The sequence below is a fragment of the Mustela lutreola genome, chromosome 4, assembly GCF_030435805.1.
Source record: "Mustela lutreola isolate mMusLut2 chromosome 4, mMusLut2.pri, whole genome shotgun sequence".
NCBI classification, from domain to species: domain Eukaryota; kingdom Metazoa; phylum Chordata; class Mammalia; order Carnivora; family Mustelidae; genus Mustela; species Mustela lutreola.
In genome coordinates this window covers 53,618,211-53,639,964 of record NC_081293.1, presented here as the reverse complement: position 1 = coordinate 53,639,964, position 21,754 = coordinate 53,618,211, and the positions used below count along the sequence as shown (strand labels likewise).

The 21,754-nt window shown below is 37.4% G+C and overlaps 1 protein-coding gene across 4 annotated transcripts in view; it reads left to right on the top strand.

Annotated features, from left to right (window-relative positions):
* Window positions 1-19,456, top strand: part of MCU (mitochondrial calcium uniporter) — a 199,168-nt gene extending 179,712 nt beyond the window's left edge. For all 4 annotated transcript variants that reach the window (XM_059169974.1, XM_059169976.1, XM_059169975.1 and 1 more), the window contains 4 exons: window positions 8,213-8,373; window positions 9,854-10,057; window positions 16,019-16,135; window positions 17,497-19,456. In XM_059169974.1, the coding sequence (XP_059025957.1) occupies window positions 8,213-8,373; window positions 9,854-10,057; window positions 16,019-16,135; window positions 17,497-17,574 (560 nt within the window). In that variant the 3' untranslated portion in view covers window positions 17,575-19,456. The remainder of the gene's footprint in view (window positions 1-8,212; window positions 8,374-9,853; window positions 10,058-16,018; window positions 16,136-17,496) is intronic.
* Window positions 19,457-21,754: the final 2,298 nt, after the last annotated feature.

Here is a 21,754-nt window from a genome sequence, read left to right as displayed (position 1 = left end):
GACCCATGAGATCATGACCCGAGCTGAAACCAAGAGCCTGTCACTCAACCAGCTGAGCCACCCAGGTGCCCCTAAGATATCTTTTCAGTATTTAAAATCTTTTCAAGGGCACCTGGGTAGCTCAATTGGTTAAGCAGCTGCCTTTGGCACAGGTCATGATCCCAGGGTCCTGGGATCGAGCCCTATGTTGGACTCCCTGCTCAGCGGGGAAGCTACTTCTCCCTCTCTCTCAAATAAATCAATAAAATCTAAAAAAATTTTTTTTCATACATCATAGCTCTCTTAATTCTGTTATTAAACAATGAGAGATTATGCTATTACATACCATTTCTCACAGAAGCCAAACTTTTAAAACATAGTAAAAATAAAAAACACAGGAAACAACAAGTGTTGGTGAGGATATAGAGAAAAAGGAGACAAGTACAGCCAATTTAAAACAGTTAAAATAGTTAAATAGTTAAAAATAGAAGTACTCTATGATGAAGTCATCACATTACTGGGTATTTACCCCCAAAATGCAAAAACACTAATTCAAAGGACTACATGTACCCCTATGTTTATAGCAACATTATTTACAATAGCCATATTATGGAAGCAGCCCCAGAGTCCACTGATAGATGAATGGGTGAGGAAGATATGGTGCATATATGTATACAATGGAGTATTTTTCAGCCGTTAAGGAGAACAAAATCTTGCCTTTTGCAATGACATGGGATGGAGCTAGAGAGTATAGTGCTAAGTGAAATAAGTCATAGAAATACAAATACCATATGATTTCAAATCATAGAAAAAAAAACACTAAAAAACAAATGAACAAAGGTGAAAGACAAACCAAGAAACAGACTCTTAAATAAAGAGAACAAACTGATGGTTACCAGAGGTAAGGCAGGGGGTTCAGTGAAACAGGTCAGGGGATGAAGGAGGGCACTTGTTATGATGAGTACCAGGTGTTGTATGGAAGGGTTGGATTGCTATATTGTACACCTGAAACTAATATAACACTGTATGTTAACTATATGAGAATTCAAATTTTTTAAAAAGACCTTAAATAAATAGTAAGGAAAATCATTTTCTTTTGATAATGTATAAAATAGGCTTTAATTTTGTTGCCACCATATGATCTTCCTCTCCCTGTGTGAGGAAGATATTGCTGGCATCCAAGTCACCACTCTTTTTCAACTGCATCAAGAGAGCAGTGTGCATTTCTGTGTTTGAGAAAGTTGGCAATCATCCAGATGAGTAGGCATATTCCTCTTCCCCACATATACTTTTTAGTGAAAAGGCTAAACAGAAAAGAAACTGAAGGTACTAGAGCTCAGGTATCAAATGAGGAGGAGGAACACGAGGATTTTATATATACATGGAGCAATGGAACAAATCTAATAAAAGAGTTAATGAAGGAGAACTTTTCCAGGACAGTTTTTTAAGTTTTGAATTCTACCAACCCCCCCCACCCCTGCCCTTTAACTTTCACTTCTCTCCTATTTTCCTTTTCCCTGTTTTGTTTTGTTTTTTTTTTTAAGACTTTATTTGTCAGAGAGAGACCAAGTGCTTGTGCACAAGAAGGGGGAGCAGCAGGCAGAGGGAGAAGCAGGCTCCCCATGGAGCAAGGAGCCTGATGTGGGACTCCATCCTAGGACTCTGGTATCATGACTCTGGTATCATAAGCTGAAGGCAGATGTATAATGGACTGAGCAACCCCGGCGTTCCTTTCATTTCCCTGTTGATGGATAGCACTTTCGAACTAAAAATGTTGTGTGTCAGTAAACCTGAACTTTACACACTTACACCAGGCACTGAGGATAAAAGGCTTATTGATAGAGGATCTAATAAAGGCCCATTTAATGTTTATGTGGATTGACAGTCTGTAAGTATTATGGATGCCTAAGTGTTGACAACCCTTGTACCTAAGGGTACCCTTGTACCTAAGCCCAAAATTGAAAGGGAAGAGGCAGAAAAAACCAAGGGGGCAGGTCATAGCATTAAGGCTATCTATAAGCATCATTGCGTTCTTTTGGCTGGATTGCCCTCTGCCCACCGCAGAATGAGAAGAGTAACTGTTTTAGCAATTAGATTATTTTAAACCTAACCTAAATCTAGAATGGAGGGAGGAATATGGAAAAGGGGGTACAAAAGGTCTTTTATCTCAGTCCATGTTGAAGTAGTAATTAACTACCTTCCACTTAATTATTGGGGAAGAAGAGAATATAATCTAACTCAGTGGTTGTTGAAAGTTGTTGTGATAAGGAGAATCATTTTGATTGGCACCACTAAGCCTTTTCCCCATATATCCATCCAGAGGATATTGGAGACCTTGCTTCTCTCTTAATGATGTAAATGTCTTGAGAGGAACACTTAAAGGGCCAAACTAAATACAAACAGGAACAAATACTTTATCAGAGACTCAACCAAAGTCCTTCTCAAACCATTCTAGTAGCTGAAAAGACTTTTAATCCCTATTAGGTTAACACATCTTCTTGCCTTTCTGTACCTGAATTTCCTGGCACTGATGACATGTGCAGAAACGTTAACAAATATCTAATTGCCTTTTTAGTGAAGCATACACAAGTCATCCAAAAGTGTTATCGTTAAGCCATTAGTAGATTTGTCTTCTCTCAAAATTTCATCTCCAAATATGTGGGCAAATTTTTCTGGGTCAAGGATTTGAGGTTGATGTTTTCCTCCACTTTGACAATACATTGGAACCATATTCTTCCTGACAAGAAAATCTAACAAAATAAAGCCAATTTTCCTGAGTTTACTGGGGCTTTAGTAGTTGGACATCTCTGAGATTGATCTTTGAATTATCATTTCATGGTTTTTTAATTGCTGTTAGAAAGTATGTGATTGCACATTAAATTTTATTTGTTTAGAATAGATAGTACATTCACAAGGTTAACTGCCAAAGTCAAAAAATGTATGGGAAAAAGTTTTCTTTTCCTTGTTCTACATCCACCCTTTGCTCCTTCTGTACCAGCAAGCACAGTTCTTAGTTTCTTATGTTTCCTGACAAATATTGTTGATGGATTTGTCAGAAAATATGAGTGCATAACTTTTTTCCCTTTTTATAATATGTTATATATATATATATGTATATATATTATAATATAATAATAGCATACATATATATATATATATATATATATATATATATATATATATATATACATAGTATTTATATCAGTCCAGGTTCAGTTGTGGAGGCAGAACTATATAGGTATTTTGGAATAAAAGATTTATTATAGGACTGAGACCTTATGCGATTGTAGATGAAGCTGAAGAAGTAAGAGTGGATTCTGAGGAAGATGGTGGTTGAATAGGAGGACCCTAGGCTCACCTCCTTCCATAAATACAACTAGATAACTATCATCATCGTAAATACCCCAGAAAGCATCACTAAGGGCTGACAAAACAAACTCTACAACTTACTGAAGAGAAGATGGGGTACCTGGGTGGTTCAGTTAAGTGTCTACCTATGTATGGCTCAGGTCATAATCCTAGGGTCCTGTGATCAAGCCCCTCGTTGGGTTCCCAGCTCAGCATGAGAGTCTCCTTCTCCTGTTCCCTCTGCCCCTACCCCTGCTCATGCTCACTCATTCTCTATCTCATTCACTCTCTCAAATAAATAAAAATCTTCTTTTAAAAAGTGGGAGAGAAAAGATTACATTGAAAAGGGAGTAGCAGACATAGCTGGCTTTTGTAACACACAGAAGCAGGCAGAGACTAAGACAAAATGAGAAGATAGGAATTTATCCTAAATAAAAGAACAAGATAAGGCTGCAGCTAGATATCTAAGCAAACATGTAAGTAACACACCTGCTAGAGAATTTAAAGCAGCTATCCTAAGGATATTCACTAGGCTTGAGAAAAGAATGGAAGAGATCATTGAGAACCTTACCACAGAGATAAAAGAGTTAAAAAGGAATTGGATGGGGGCGCCTGGGTGGCTCAGATGGTTAAGCATCTGCCTTCAGCTAAGGTCATGATCCCAGGGTCCTGAGATCAAGTCCTGTGTTGGGCTCCCTGCTCATTGGGAGTCTGCTTCTCCTTCTCTCTCTGTGCCTCCCTCCTTATACTCTCTCTCCCCCTTACTCTCTCTCAGATAAATAAATAAATCTTTAAAAAGGAGTCAGACATGAAGAGTGCAATAAACTAAAAGCAAGCTTGATGTGATGAACAGCAGCCTGGAAGAAGCTGAGGAACAAATTAATTAGCTAGAAGACAGTAATGGAAAGCAATGAAGCTAAACAAAAGAGAGAAAGAATTACAGAAAGTAAGAATAGATTTAGGGAATTCAGTGACTCCATCAAACATAATAACACATAAGTATTATAGTAGTCCCAGAAGAAGAGAGAGAAAAGAGGGCAGAATATGTATTTGAGGAAATAATAGCTGGAAACTTCTCTAACCTAGGGAAGGAAACAGACATCCTGATCCAGGAGGAACCATAAAACTCCCATCAAAATCAACAAAAGCAATCTACACCAAGACACATTGTAACTAAATTTCCAAAATATAATGATAAAAGATTCTTAAAATGGTAAGGCAAAAGAAGCCAGTAACTTACAAGGGAAAACCCATGAGGCCAGCAAGAGATTTTTCAACAGACACTTGCAAGCCAGAAGGGATAGGCATGATATATGCAAAGTGCTGAATGGGAAAAATGTTCAGCCAACAATACTCTATCCAGCAAAGCTATCATTCAGAATAGAAGGAGAGGTAAAGAGTTTCCAGACAAACAAGTTAAATGAATTCATGACCACCAAACTACCCCTATAAGAAATATTAAAGGGGACTTACTGAATGGAAAGGGGAGACCAAAAGTGACAGTATAAAAGGCAGAAAACACAAAAGCAGTAAAAAGTATTTCCATAAAAATTCCAGGAACTCACTTTAAAAATGATATATAATGTAATAACATATACTTAAACCATTAAGAGGAGAGGAGAAAAGAATGGGTTCAAACTTAAACGACCATCAACTTAATATAGACTGCTGTATGCAGAACAGGTTATATACAAACCTAATAGTAACCATATATTAAAAACCACTAATAAACATGCAAAGAATAAAGAGAAAGAAATCCAATATATCACTAAAGAAAATAAGCAAAACACAAAAGAGAGAAAGATAAAGGATCTAGAAACTTAATGATGGACTTTATGTAGTTTTCATATTTTGCTATAGTGTATACTGTAATGTTGAATAATCTTGAATATGTGTCACTTAGGAAGTCTATGAGTGTATATGTAAGAAAAATACCTGGAAGTGGAAGGCTGTGTCAAAGGGTATGTGGATCAAAAATTTAAATTTTGAAGAAGGAAAATATTAAAAAGTACTGAAAGCCAATCTAAAGAGAAATATTTTTATAACCTTGGATTGAAAAAGAGCTTCCTAACTATAACATAAAACCCAGAAGCCATAAAAGAAAAGATTGATATAAAAAATAAATGTTCTACACAGCAGAACCCTTAATACAAATATTAATTTTTAAACTAACAAGCTTTCATCGCTTCTCAGCCTTTTGACTAAGATCAAGTGTAAACTAACAAGCTTTCAATGAACAGTATTCTAACAGAGACGTATATTTTTGTAAAACAAATTCCAAGTCTGATTTCCAACTTTACAGATTCTCAGGATATGATTATCTATACATGCTTGATCATTAACATATCCATGCTACATTAGGAAAAAGAAGAGAAGAGATTCTGTTTAGTTTTGCTTATTTGCTTCCTTTCCTCTTTTCTTCCTCCCTCCTTCCTTACTCCCCTTCCTTCCTTGGACTTCTAAGCAAATACAGTATTAAAAGTTAAAATGGGGGCGCCTGGGTGTTTTTAAGCATCCAGCTCTTGGTTTCAGCTCAGGTTGTGATCTTGGGGTTATGGGATCAAGCCCCGCATTGTGCTCCATGCTCAAAGTGGAGTCTGCTTGAGAATTTTTCTCTCCCTCCATCCCTCCCTCATTCTCCCTCTCCCTGTCAAATAAATAAATAAATCTTAAAAAAGAAAAAAAGTTAAAATGGAAAAAGAAAGGGCATACAGGAGGAAAGTCATCGGATTACCAGTCAGATGATCTCTGTCCATTTCCTAAGAGCTATGCAAGTTTGTGAGTATTAGTTTTAGACCTCACTAAAGAGAGCAGCCACCTCATACTTGATTTTTTTTTTCTCTGTAGTGACTAGATCAGTACCTAGTACAAAAACATTTGTTAATCTTATCTCTCAGATTCAAATTCCTCATTTATAAATTTTGACTGCCAAGTTTACTCATGCTGTTATTGTGAGGATAACATGATATAAATAATATATGTGAAGAGATTTTATTAACTGTAGATGATTGATCACTACTTAAGAAATTGTCTTTTTGAAAGGGGACCCAGCTTTCAGGAGAAATATTGTTATTGATCTAGTAGAAACATTATAACTCAGTTCCAGTCATGGGGTCAAGAGACACAGACTCTACCACTGTACTGTAACATTCCAGATAAGCTACTGCCTTCCAGAGTGCAGCTTTCTCTTGTAACTTTGGAGAATGTAAAGCCATATGCAAATGTGAGCTACAACTTCAGTGCAAAGAAAGCCCTGTTGACATAGATGACTTCTAGAACTCAAAGTGTTCTTGCTTTTGTCTGTTCCCATTAACTCAGCACACATTTACTGAAGTGTGCAAGATACTGTGCTACCATTTTACTGTATCAGCTCTTCTCTAATCTAATTTGCTGCCCTTACTTGAATTTTTCATGGATTGAATTTCTGTGATAACAGGACATCCTTGAAAAAAGTTTAAATATATGGCTAATTCTGACTATGGCTTATTTTGATTTAGATGAGTTACCTTATGCTGTACGTAACAAAATGTCACATTTAAGACTAACAAGATTTTATTTGATTTGATTTTTTATTCACATATAATGTATTATTTGCCCCAAGGGTACAGGTCTATGAATCATCAGGCTAACAAGATTTTATTTTATTTTATTATTATTTTTTTAAAGTGATTCTTTTTATTTTTTTAAGATTTTATTTATTTATTTGACAAATGGAGATCACAAGTAGGCAGACAAGCAGGCAGAGAGAGAGGAGGAAGCAGGCTCCCCGCTGAGCAGAGAGCCTGATGCAGGGCTTGATCCCAAGACCCTGAGATCATGACCTGAGCCGAAGGCAGAGGCTTAACCCACTGAGCCACCCAGGCACCTCTAGGCTAGCAAGAGTTTAAAGCAAAAGTTTTCTTTCTTGTGTTTTTTGTTTTTATTCTTTGACAACTGAGATAAGCTGATTTTTTAAATTAGATTTTTCAAAAACAAAATTTTTAGATTTCTGGAAACACGTGCTACTCCCAGAAGAGGATACTGAATCAAAGAATTTAATGTGTTACCCTTTCAATCGTTCTCTTAACTTCATGCCCTCTAAAACATGATATTCAGGCCCAAACAGCTATATTCTTTTCCCAACAGGGGTAAATCAAATTTGGCATGATATGGGGAAGGTGTATGGGAACTAAGAGTTTTAGGATAATTGTATTTTTATTTATATCTTTGTATTTGCAAATTGGAAATACTGTGTATTTTTTTTCCTGTATTAAACAGGAAGAAAATCACAAATTAAAATGGCAGGAACACAGACAAATTATAGATAAGCATTTTGATAAGCATGATCAAATTCTGAACCTCTCTACTAGTTTTTAACATATTGCCTAAGATTTTTGTTTTTATTTTTTAAAGATTTTATTTATTTATTTGACAGAGAAATAGCACAAGTAGGCAGAGCGGCTGGCAGAAGGAGAGGGAGAAGCAATTTCCCAGCTGAGCAGGGAGCCCTATGTGGGGCTTGATCCCAGGACCCCAGGACCTGAGCCGAAGGCAGACACTTAACCGACCGAGTTACCCAGGCACCCTTTTTTGTTTTTATCTAATGAGGATTATTATTATTTGTAATCTTATTTGTAGCATTTTGACTTCCAAGAATATAAAAGTAGATGTTGGCTTCAAAATTTTCAAGTCGCCTAAATCTGAACTGACTTTCTAGGATTTGTAGGTACCTCTTTTTTGAAAAGGAACTATCACTTTCCTTCAGTTGAACATGTATGGTGGGGTTCCTGTAGTAAATGAGTATGTCTTGTTTTTGTTATTGTCTAATAGCTCTGGGAATAGGAATGCTCCATCTAAGGCAAACACTAAAAAAAAAAAAAAAAAATTGTAACCCCTTTCTTTTCAGACCTCTTAAGCCACGAAAATGCAGCAACACTGAATGATGTAAAGACACTCGTCCAGCAGCTGTACACTACTCTGTGCATCGAGCAGCACCAGTTAAACAAGGAAAGGGAGCTTATTGAAAGATTAGAGGATCTCAAAGAGCAACTGGCTCCCCTGGAAAAGGTGCCCATTCAAATCTCAGACTCTCCTCTTCAACAGTAATTTTCTAGAGCATATATGTTTGTTTCCCCCCTCCGCCCCCCCATCTTTTTTTGGTAATTGAGTTGTGTCAGTCAAACTAGTTCTTTAGTTTTGGGAACTGAACCATAACAAAGTCCAATCAAAGCTGAGAAAAAACTTGAAAAGGAATAGCTTTGAGTCTTCATAGTGGGCATAGAACTTTGAGCTCTAAATGTCTGCCCATAACCAGATTTATGACCTTTGCAACAATTGAGTTAATTACTGATTGAGATAAGTTATGTGTGTAGGGGGTAATGATTTTGGCCAAGTTAAGAATCAATATTACATGGAATATTATGCACCCGTTAAAAATGATTGTGTAGACCTAATCTACATATTGCAATAGAAGAATATTATGATATTTGATGCAAAGTGTATTATAAAATGTGCATATTAATGCATACTATGATCTAATTTTTAAATGTGTTGTGCATATAGCTATGCATATTTATATATATGTATATGTAACCCACAGGAAAAATGTCAGAAGTATATTCCAAAATGCTAATAGAGTAGGGTGATGACTGGTTTCTTCTTTACATTTTTCCAGGTGTTTTATAATAAGCATGTCATTCTTATTTTTTAACAATGATACAAATATTTTCATTGTAAGAAATTAGACTATCAGAGATTAAGAGAGGGAACAGATACTCTTAATATTGTGCTTCTTCTCATTTACTTAAAAATAATGAACGTGTATCTCAAGGTTCTCATTAAATTTAAGATCATTAGAAATGTGAGAAATCAGACTTGAACTGTTGTGAAGGAGAATGAGATTTAAATTTGGCATTTTCAAGATGTAAAAAAGCATTGTTTTAATGTACTAGCTATAACAAAGTAATTATCATCTTTTGTTGACTATTTACTATGTGCTGAGAATTGTGCAAGTATTTGACCTGTAGTCCGTTATTTAGTCCTCAGAAAACTCTGTATGACACTGATGACGATACACAGATCAGGACCTGCACACAGCTGTTCTGAATCTAGAGTCCATGCTCTGACTCTCTGTACTTTCTGCCCCCTAGCAGACCCCTTGAGTAAACAGTGACGATAGATGAAATCTTACATGCTACAGTAAGAGAACACTGGCATATTTTCATATCCCTTTCTCAAAAAAGATAATTGTGTCGTTGGATAAAGAGTTGTTGACACTAACTTACTCCTGTAGCTTCACTATATTTTCATCTTTTCCTACTTCTAGGGTGAAACATAAAACACAAGTGTCCTAAGAAAGTGTTACTCCTATAAAATATTCAGTGAAAACTACAGATACTATTTAGGAAGACAAGTTACGTTTCCTAGAAGGGAGACTAACATGTCCTGATTATGAGCCCTATTTCTTCTGCAAATGTAAACAGTTTAAATGTAAAATTGGTTCTGTTTCAAAATACTGTATTGTTGATTGATCATGTCTGCCCTGTAGGTACGAATTGAGATTAGCAGAAAAGCTGAGAAGAGGACCACTTTGGTGCTATGGGGTGGACTTGCCTACATGGCCACACAGTTTGGCATTTTGGCCCGGCTTACCTGGTGGGAATATTCCTGGGACATCATGGAGCCAGTCACCTACTTTATCACTTACGGAAGTGCCATGGCAATGTATGCATATTTTGTAATGACACGCCAGGTAAGAATTCCTCTTCCAGAAACTTTTTATGAGATGCTAATGAAGTTTTGGGTGTCACAGTAGTTCTCTTTTCTCTCATATTCTTTCTAAAGCCATCTCCCCTTAAGTACTCTTTAATCCTACACACACACACACACACACACACACACACACAGATGCACCTGTGCACATGTATGCTAATTGTGTATTATGCTCTATTCTCGGTGTTAAAGGTAAGGAATCATGGCTCCTAACCTCAAGAAGCTCACAGACTATAAAGTGAGCCATATAAGCCATTAAATTTAGAAAAAAATACCTTACAGAGAGAAGAATGATCTGCTGCAGGATAGCTTGCTCAGCCAAGTTGGCTTGGCTTTTGGTTTTTATTGAATTCTTGGAATGGAAAGTTAGTGATAACTAATCAGATAGTTAAATTCAACTCTGGACTATTTCTAAGTATATTAAGAGTATAAGTAAGCTTCTTTGTTACTGTTTTTACTTCATAGAAGAGAGATGAAAATTAGATGTCTAATTACTTTATATGCCTGGCCTATTCACTAGCAACCAAGACTCATTTATTAAATATCAGTATCTGGAACTCATTTTTGTTGCCAGTGTTATTTTTACAGTAGCTTAAAAATCCTCTGGCACTTTAAAAAGTATGAAGGATTTACTATCACTTATTATTATCTGTGTGATACCACACAGATTCAACTTCCCTTGATAAAAATTTACAGTAAGTGAGACATGAGAACCTTTTTCTATTTTCTTAGGTACCAAAGCTGAGAATTGCTTCTCTTATATTTTTATATAGCTCTGATTGAACATAGGCATTTTGTTTCTGTTGTTGTTAGACCACTGGTCACAGGCCTATTTATGTGTGAGAAAATGAAAGCCCCCAAATGGTATTTAACCTTTCTGGGCCTCCCAAACTTGTCTGGTAGAGAAGAGAGACAATAAACTGTTCATGTCGGCCATTGTTTGCCCAGAGTATCTAGCACCAGTCCCATGTCTGGCTTATACTCATTACCCTGAGTGAACAGAACTGAACAACCAGATCAGTCATGTCTAATCACAGCTCTGGACATGGCCTTGCTGTCTGTCTGTCTTTGTTTCTTTCCTTCTCATTCTCCTCTCTTCCCTGTTCCTGTCCCTCATATACACACCCCTTTAATAGGTTCTTTTTATCTGTTGATTGAAGTCCAAACTCCTTAGCCTGATAGTCATAACTGGTTCCTCCCTGTCTTCTCCAAAGGTCTGTCAGTTCCCTAAAGTATACTTACTGTGTGTTTTAAACAAATAAAATTATATTCATTATTCCCCCAAATGCCCTGAGTTTTCTACCACTTCATTCCTTACTTCCCATCATTCTGTCAGCTGGGAGTTCTCCCTGTGGATCTCTACCTGTTATATTTCAAGGTTTCTTAAATACTGATCTTTCATGAACCTTTGGCCAGTTTCCTACAGACAACTTTGAACTCTCCTTCTGAATTCTTGTAGCACATTGTACCTCTCATTTCACTTATCCTACGCTATCTTGTATTATAGTTATTCACATATAATGTCTTCACTCCTCTACTAGACTATAATATCTTAGGAGGAGAGGCATTCAGGGTTTGTTTTTTTTTTTTCCAATTTCTATTTCCCTTTAGCTACTTTTTTTTTTTTTTTTAAGATTTTATTTATTTATTTGACAGAGCAAGAAACAGTGAAAGAAGGAATACAAGCAGGGGGAGTAGGAGAGAGAAAAGCAGGCTCTCTGCAGCCCAGGACCCTGAGATCATGACCTAAGCTGAAGACAGACGCTTAACAACTGAGCCACATGCCCCGCCTTTAGCTACTATTAATCCATTATTGTCATCATTGTAATTCAATATTCACTTCTGCTTCTTTTATGACATACTAGGCATCAGACCAATCCTCCCATGAGGAAAAGTTAGAATAGTTAGATAAAATTTTAAATATATCTGCCTACAGACACTAGAGAGCTTATAAGATAGCAAATTACCATGCAAGGACCTGAGGAAGAGGAATTCCAGGAAGGTAAACCTGGTGCTGAGTGTGCTTATACCTCTGGGGATTTATGCTGACTAAGCAGGGTAAGACAGAGACCAAGAAGCTGAGCAAAACTTGATGATCTAGAAGGATCAAAACAATTGAGATTGTTTGGTTTGGAACCTCTAATAGCTACCATTATCAAATAAGGAGGATCCTCTTGTAGGTTCTCTCTGAACCATAGCCCAACTTCATTCATCTCAATTAGACTAAGGTATTCCTAGAATAGTGATAATCCAAAACTGCTAGTGCTTATAGGCTCCAGGCAGAAGCAAACATAAATTATCCCTGGAAGAAAAAATATTAAAAAATGTAAAGACTGGAAAGAAATAAAACTGATGTTATTCAAAGGTCTTCGTACGTTAAAAAAAAAAATATATATATATATATATATATAAACATGTACATATATTTGATTAGAATCCATAAGTGAGTTTCATAGGGTTACTGGATACAAGGTCAATATACATAAATCAATTGCATATCTATATGCCAGCAACAATTATAAAATGAAACTAAAAGTAATCGTGCAAAAGATGTGCAAAATCGCTATGCAGAAAAACATAAATTTAAAGGAAATTTCTGAACATGTTCACAGACTGAAAAGTAAATATTAAAAAATGTCAGTTGTATTCAAATTGATCTGTTTGATTCCGTGCAACCCCAGTCAAAATTCCAACAATTCTGAGGATGAAGGGGGGAAGATTTGAATAAACTGTTTCTAGAATTTCAGTGAAAATGTAAAAGCCTAAGAAAAGCCAGTGAACCCTTGAACAAGAAAAATTAGGTAAGAGGATTTGCTCTACAGGATATGGAAGACTGTAGCTTTATTTATAATATTATAGTAATATTAAGATAATGGCACAAAGACAAATAGTCCAATGGAATAGATGAGAGAATATAGAAACAGATGTGTTATAAATGAACTTTTGATTTTAAAAAGATAACACTGCAAAGAAAGAAGAGTCTTTTTCTACGAATGGTGCTAGGACAATTGATTATCCATATTAAAAATAAAATGAAATGAACCCATCCTTACACATCCTTAATTAACAAGAATTAATTCCAGATAGATTATAGATATAAATATGAAAGCTAACACAATAAAGCTTCTGGAAGAGGGCCACCTGGCTGGTCCAGTCTGTAGAGCCTACAACTGTTGATCTCAAGATTGTAAGTTCAAGCCCCACGTTGGGTGTGGGAGAATACTTAAAAATAAGAGCTTTTTAAAAAATAAAATAAAACTTCTGGAAGGCAAATAGGAAAATATGCCAATTACTGTGGAATAGGAAATAATTTCTTACCCAAAATGAAGTGCTAACCATAAAGAATAAGAATGATAAAGTTGACTGTATTGAAGTTAAGAATTTCTGGGGGCTCCTGGGTGGCTCAGTTGGTTAAGTGTCTGTCTTTGGCTCAGGTCATGATCTCTGGGTCCTGGGATCGAGCCCCACAGCATCTGGTTTCCTGCTCAGCAGGGAGTCTGCTTTTCTCTCTCTGTCCCTCTGCCCCTCCCCACCTCTCTCATTCTCTCTCTCTCAAATAAATAAATAAAATCTTTTTTAAAATATTAAGAATTTCTATTTATTAAAGAACACCATTAGGGGTACCTGAGTGGCTCAGTGGGCTAAAGCCTCTGCCTTCGGTTCAGGTCCTGATCCCAGGGTCCTGGGATTGAGCCCTGCATCCGGTTCTCTGCTCAGCAGGGAGTCTGCTTCCCCCTCCCTCTCTCTGGCTGCCTCTCTGCCTACTTGTGATCTCTGTCTGTCAAATGAATAAATAAAAATCTAAAAACAAAAAAACACGATTAAAAGGGCAAACAGGCTGGGAGGAGATATTTGTAGGGCATATACCCAACAAAGGATCCATAACCAGAATATATTAACAAAACCTATAAATCAGTAAGAAAAAACCAGACAACCCAGTAGAAAAAGATGGCAAGAGATTTGAATAAGCACATCTAAAAATGGAAGTTCAAATGGCTAATAATATATGAAACAAAAATGCCTCAGGCTCATGAGTGATCAGGAAAATGCTGTAGATCTCCAAGAGAAATGAAAACATGTTCATACAAAAACTTGTGCAGGAATATTCATAGCAGCATTATTCATAATAGCCAGAAAAGTGGAGACAACCTAAATGTCATCAGTTTATTAATGGATAAATAAAATGTTGCATATTTATTCAATGGAATATTACTTGGCAACAACAAAATAATGAAGTACCAATACATGCTACAAATGGATGAACCTCGAAAGAAGGCACTCACAAAAGGCTACATGCTATATGATTCCATTTATATGAAATGTCCAGAATAGGCAAAACTGCAGAGGCATAAAGTAGATTAATAGTTGCTTGGAATTGGAGATGTTGAGGGAGATGAGAAGTGATTATTAGAGTACAGGATTCCTTTTTTTTTTTTTTTTTAATGAAGTTTTATCTATTTATTTGTCAGAGAGAGAACACAAGTAGGGGAGTGGCAGGCAGAGGCAGAGAGAGAAGCAGGCTTCCTGCTGAGCAAGGAGTCCAATGTGGAACTCCATCCCAGGACACTGGGTTTAGGACCTGAGCACAAGGTAGATGCTTAACCCACTGAACCACCCAGGTGTCCCTAGAGAATGGGATTTCTTTTGAGGATGATAAAAACTGATTGTAGTGGTGGTTGTGCAACTTCATGAATACACTAAAAGCCATTGAACATTATACTTTAAGTGGATGAATTGTATGGTATGTGATTTATATCTCATGAAAGCTATTTTTGAAAAATAAGGTAGTACTTCACACACACCAGAATGACTTTGTTTTTTTTTTTTAACTGGCAATACCAAGTATTGGCAAGGATATGGAATGATGGGAACTCTCGTATCCTGCTGATGGGAATGTAATTGGTACCACCATTTTGGAAACCTGTTTTATATCATTTCTTAATTTGAACACAGTCATACCTTATGATCTAGGATCTCCATTCATAGGTGTACATCCAATAGAAAAGAAAAGCCCAAAAATGTTCTTGGCAGCATTATTCATAAAAGGAAAGCCTGGAAACAACCCAAAGTCTTATCAGTAGTAAAATGGATAAATTGTGATGTAGTCATACCATAGAATATAACCTAGCAATGAAAATGAATGAATTACAAAAGTATGAATATCACAAACATATTAAGCAAAAGTTGCTGCACATAATACCTATTGTCTGACTCCATTTTTATAAAATTAAAAAAACAGATAAAATTAAGCCATAGAGTTCAAGGGGATTCATGCTTAAGCAGTAAAGCTGTAAAGAAAACAAGAAAATAATTACCATTAAAGGCAAGATAGTGATGAGTTTGGGAAGGAAGCCTGGGTTAATAATTGGGAAGAGGTGGGAGGATGCCTTCCAGGTTGTTGGCAATGTTCGATTTTCTTTATCTGGTGGTGATTAGCTTATTCATTATGTGATGATTCATGGGGGTATAGCTCAGTGGTAGAGCATTTGACTGCATTACGTGATGACTCATTGTGATGTACGTTTTTGTTTTGTGTACTCTTACACATGTGTTTCACAGTAAAAAAATGTTCAAGAAATAAATATTTAGGGGCACATGGGTGGCTCAGTGGGTTAAGCCTCTGCCTTTGGCTCAGTTCATGATCCCAGGGTCCTGGGATTGAGCCCTGCATTGGGCTCTCTCAAAGTAGGGAGCCTGCTTCTCCCTCTCTCTCTGCCTGCCTCTCTGCCTACTTGTGATCTCTCTCTCTCTCTCTCTGTCAAATAAATAAGTAAAATCTTTAAAAAATTAGTTTAAAATAAATTTTTAAAAAAATATTTAACACTGCACCTACATCGGTATCTATCTTTGCACGTGTGGTGAACCTAATCAGCAGTTAGTGCTCATTTTGTAAAGATAGTGTTCTAAGGACTAATAATTTAATTTCTCCTTTAATTTGTAGGAATATGTTTATCCAGAAGCCAGAGACAGACAATACTTATTATTTTTCCATAAAGGAGCCAAAAAGTCACGTTTTGACCTAGAGAAATATAATCAACTCAAGGATGCAATTGCTCAGGTAAGTTTTCCAAAAATAAAAATAAATTCCAGTCCCATTTTGTATGGTATTGGTATTATAATAATAATTGTTATTATTATTACCATTATCCATAACTGTAGTGCTTCAGTGGGTAAACTCTGAAAGAATGATCACACCCTCTTCTTCCTGTATTAATTATTCCTCAGTTAATAAAAATGTGAATTTTAGCATGGACATCTCTCTGGAAAGTTTTAGAACACAGCAGGTGAAAAGGTGATGGGTCCTATCTATCCTATTAACAGTAGCATATTGAAATTTGTAGAACTATTTTTCCTTTTTTTCTTTTTGTTTCCTTAAAATTGTCTGTTTTTACTTTTCTCTCTTTATAAAATCTTTTTACAACAATTTCGAAAGATTTTCCACCTAAAATGTGTGGTGGCTATGGGGGAAAAATAAAATCCAAGAAAGATTACTGGAAATGTTTGCCAGGCACAAGTCTCAGAGTTTATTGAACTAGAAGATGCTGTTTTAAAAGAGATGTATTTTATTTTTCATAATAGTTACCTCTTTCAAATTTCTGCATGTGCCTCCCTCCGATATCTTTGATTTTGCTGAATAAATCTTCATTCTTCTTCTCTGTAGTCTTATATGACTTCAGCGATTTTTCAGAAAATCTCTAGAAACTCTGCCGTCTTCTATAACGTTTGGTTGCTCTTCTCTGTCCCTTATTGGTGGTGGGGTTGTACTTTGAATAGGCTTAGTCTGTCTTCCTACCTTGGCCTAAGTTGATTTATGTCTTCTGTTGCTCCGCGTGGTGGTTCTCACCTGGAAGGAGCGCATTAGGCTGAGGGTGGGGCTGAAGCATCCCTGGAGCTGTTAAAAATACAAATACTCCAGCCCTACCCTCAGCCTACTAATCCAGCTCCACAGCTGAGGTCCCAGCCAGTGTGAGTTTTGAAAGTGCTGCCCTTGACAGCACATCCCTGATTTTAAAATCACTAAGCAAAAAAACTGAAACAACTACTGGAGGAAGCACTCAAGTGTTGAGCAACGGAAGTTCAAGTTCCGGATCCAGACAAAGGTTTGAGAAACGCCATCAGGGTGCATCAGATGCTCGCACGGTCCTGAGCCTCTGAGTCCTGCCCTGCTGACAGCACAGCCTTTCCTGGAGGCTCTGTTGACAGGTGATCCTGCCAGGGCAGACTTCCATTCTGGTCCCCTTTGGTTGTCCTATGCCTGTAAAGCCCTTTGCTTCTGAGGCAGTCTCAATTTGAGAGTAATTGAGATGATTTCTGGGATTCATAGTGATGCAGAAAAAGACAATTACCTTTTCTCAGGAGGGGATAATATCATTGAAAGCTTCACTAGCTGGTTTTTCTGACCTTTTGTTTCTATTTTAGGCAGAAATGGACCTTAAGAGACTGAGAGACCCATTACAAGTACATCTGCCCCTTCGACAAATTGGTGAAAAAGATTGATCTACGAAGAGCCTCTGAATCCTGGCAGAAGGAACACCTGTTTATAACTCTTGCCTTTTTAATTAAAGCATTGCAGGTGGAAGCTGGGAGCCAAGTCGGGGTAGAGGGTTTTTACCTTTAATTAAAAAAACAAAACAAAAAGGATCTTAAGGAAGAAGAGGAAGTTAAAATCTAAGGATCAGGCTTTGTGGAATATAAGCTCAAAGGGCTTAGTGAATATTGTCTTAATCAAGCATCTTAGTTTCTGGATGAAAATGATGCATTATATAGTTGAGAGATTCATAAAGAGAAAAGGATGCTGGGGGTGTTCCTTTCTTGCATCTTCTTGCAGGGTCAGCAAAACAGTAACACACCAGCACCCCACTCAGCTCTAATTTTTTTTTTTAATTTGACTTTTCTTATTTTTGACATAGGAGTAAACAAATATACCAGAAAAGCAAATCCTCAAGGTATGTGGGTGGCAAACAGAGTCTGAGCCCATGTCATTAGCATTTATTTTAAATTGGACCCAGTCTCTGCAAAGTGACCAGGAATCTCTCCTATTCGTGTCCCTTTTCTGACCACCCAGTCCTGTTGGTTATGCTAATTTTATCCATATGAGAGTTGGAATCAACTTATGACTGTTTAATAATTGACACTTTGGATTATCCCATAATATTTTCTTCGATGTCTGTATATTCCAGTGCTCTGGATCAGTACCTAGGAATCATTGGCAACACTGCATGAGGTTGTTTTGTTTTGTTTTGTTTTGTTTTTTATTAATTAATCTTTAAGAGGAGGCAGAATTTCCCTCCTTTATTTAACTCTCCTATTGATATTCCCCTCTCCCTCCATAACGCAAATCCGAGGGGGGGCGGTATTCAGCTATATTACCAAATCAGGAAGACGGTAAGGTTTACAAATTGGCTAAAAATCATGGCTCTCTAGCCATTTCAAACCAGAATAATCTCCTTGCTGTTAATCTGCTCGTGTGACAGCATTCCAGCCCACCCAGATGGCGCTGCCTTGTCTGGAGACTTTGTTTATCTTGAAGGACACACACTTCCACACTGTTTGTGAGCCCCCCACCTCCACCACTTCAATAGTTGTAAATCAAGTGTGTGGATCTCCAAGGGTGCAATTTATCTTTATACAGGAATACATTTCTACGGCTTCCTTCAACCTACCCTCTTCACCCTCTTTTTTCTTATCTTAAATTGAGAGAAGGAAGAATTAATCTTATACTCTATCAAAATATTTTCTACCATATTTCCAGATGACATCTGCACTTGAAGAGTCAAAGGAATCTGTGTCTAATATCCTGTTTTTAACGACTGTGGGGGCAGGATGGAAAGGATGATGAGGCTTGCCACACAGCTGATCAGCTTTTTCTTTCACACCATTCGCCCCTCCTCATTGTGGCAAGGAGGTTCTTTCTCATTTTCTTCCTCTTTTGGGATCATTGTGTATGAAAAGAAACACTTGCAATGACAAACCCAGACTCCAGGTGCCTTGCAGAGGTTGAAGGCCTGCCCAGACCGCTGCTGCTCTGCTCCTGCCGCCGCCCCTTCCGCTGGCATGATGGAATGAAAGGATGCATGTCTCCCCTTCCTTCCAGTGCCCCCGAGTCGTTCAACCCCTTCCCTCATTTATTTTTGTTAAGTTCTGTGAATTATTTTTAAATCATCTATCCTGTTTGTGTGCAGGTTTTTAAGAAGAAACAGCACAGTGCAACGAGCAAATCCTTTCAGGGTGTGTGGGAGGCAAGGGAGGGAAATGTGGAGAAAAGTCCTTTAAAGAAATAGCAAAATATTGAACATGTGTAAAATCCTGTATCATTTATGAAATATGTATAAAAAGCAATGTACCTTCTGGAACAATAAATACTTATTCAATTTTTGAACTATAGTATCTATTTCTTTAAAGCAAAACAAAAAACAGCAGCAGCAGCAGCAACAAAACTTACTTTCCTGTGATTCTAGTGGAAAACTGTTTACTTCCAAAATTAATTCTTTTTTTTTTTTTTTTTTTTTTTGGTAAGATTTTATTTATTTATTTGACAGCGAGAGAGGGAACACAAGCAGGGGGAGTGGGAGAGGGCGAAGCTGGCTTCCCCCTGAGCAGGGAGCCGATGTGGGCCTTGATCCCAGGACGCTGGGATCATGACCAGAGCTGAAGGCAGCCACTTAACGACTGAGCCACCCAGGAGCCCTAAAATTAATTCTTATAAAAATATCATTTTGAAATTAAATTTGGTTCCTAGAGCCTGTATTTTTAAAACAGGCATTTTTTTTAAAAGATTTTATTTACTTATTTGACAGAGAAAGCATGAGTTCCTTGCTCAGCGAAGTCTGCTTCTCCCTCCCCCTCGGCCAACCACCCCCCCTCCTTGTGCTCGCTCTCTCTGCCAAATAAATAAATTAATTAAACAAACAAATAAATTTTTAAAAACAGGCATTTCGTTAATGCTTCCTGAATCTAAGATGGTCAATATTTTCTTAATTTTCCAGAGCCATCAAAGATTAAGTGACTTCTACAAGCAGAATAAAGCCAGTGGCAGTACTGAGACTAATATCCTTATATCCTGATTAACAGGAAAATTGTCCATTATATCAGACACCAGATTGCCCAGTGTGGTCTCCTGGACTTCAGAACACTGTCCAGGAATGAACCAAGATTAAATATTCATTTTTTAAGACTTTGTATCAAATTTGACCAAAGCAAATAATGATCAAACAGGAAAATACCACGTGCTACCTACTCCATTGAAGGCCTATCAAAAAGCGTACGTTAAACGCCTATATTCAGTGCAATGTGAGATGTCTGAGAGCTTCCTGGCAGACATCCCTGGGACAGAATTAAAGTGTAAGAAGATAAGATTGAAAATGTTTTGATTAATGCCTACATATATATTCAACAACATTGTTAGGCTTTAGTGAATTTTCAGTGGAGATAATGAGAAGAGGTAAATCCATTAGTGTAAATAATGCGGTTTTGTTAAAAGATGATAGACCTTTAAAGCTGGCAGTAAAAAAGTTCTCTCATGGTATGATTGTTGGAGTGGCAATCTGGTATCTCCTTGTTAAAAATGCAAGTTCTCGGGGCGCCTGGGTGGCTCAGTGGGTTAAGCCTCTGCCTTCGGCTCAGGTCATGATCTCAGGATCCTGGGATCAAGCCCCTGGTTCCTCTCTCTCTCTCTTTCTCTCTCTCTCTCCCCTGTGATCTCTCTCTCTGTGTCAAATAAATAAATTAAAAAAAAAAAAAAAAAAAAAAAAGCAAGTTCTCTGATCCCTACTGAATCAGAAACTAGGCATGGGGCCAGCAATCCGTATTTAATAAGTCCTTCTGGTGATTTTAATGGGAACCATTGATCTAGTCAAACCAGTGGACATCTATGTCAGAACTTACCAGTGAATCCTATGACCAAACAACCCAGTGACAGAGGCTGGTGAGTATGGTGAATATGGTAAATAGAAAGAATAGAGCTCATGTCACATGTACTATTGTATCTTGCTTACTGGCAGGAGAATAGTAATGAGCACATAGTAGATGCTCACAAAAAACAAAAATAGGGGCCCCTGGGTGACTCAGTTAAGTGGCTGCCTTCAGCTCAGGTCATGATCCCGGGGTCCTGGGATTGAGCACTGCATCACTATTCATCAGGGAGTCTGTTTCTCCCTCTCCCTTTGTCCCTGCCCCTGCTCATACTCACTCTCCTTCACAAAAATAAAATCTTAAAAAAAGAAAAAGAACAACCAAATACGTTGAATTTAAAAAATCAATGTAGCAAGGTTTCACAGAAAAGTGGAATTTCTTAGATTTTGGAACTCAGCTTCACCAAAACTGTTAAGAGTTAGGTCTCATTTTTCTGGGATGCTGCGTGGCTCAGTTGGTTAAGTGTCTGCCTTTAGCTCATGTCGTGATCCCGGGGTTCTGGGCTCGAGCCCCACACCAGGCTCCTTGCTCAGAGGGAAGCCTGCTTCTCCCTCTGCCTGCTGCTGCCCCTGCTTGAACTCATTCTCACTCGCTCTCTCTGACAAATAAATAAAATCTTTTTTAAAAAAGAGAATTGTGATTCTTTTTTAAAAGGATGTATTTATTGAGAGAGAGCAGGGGAGGGGAAGAAGGAGAGAGAAAATCTCTAGCAGACTCCCCACTGAGCATGGAGTCAGTGGCAGGGCTCCATCCCACAACGCCAAGA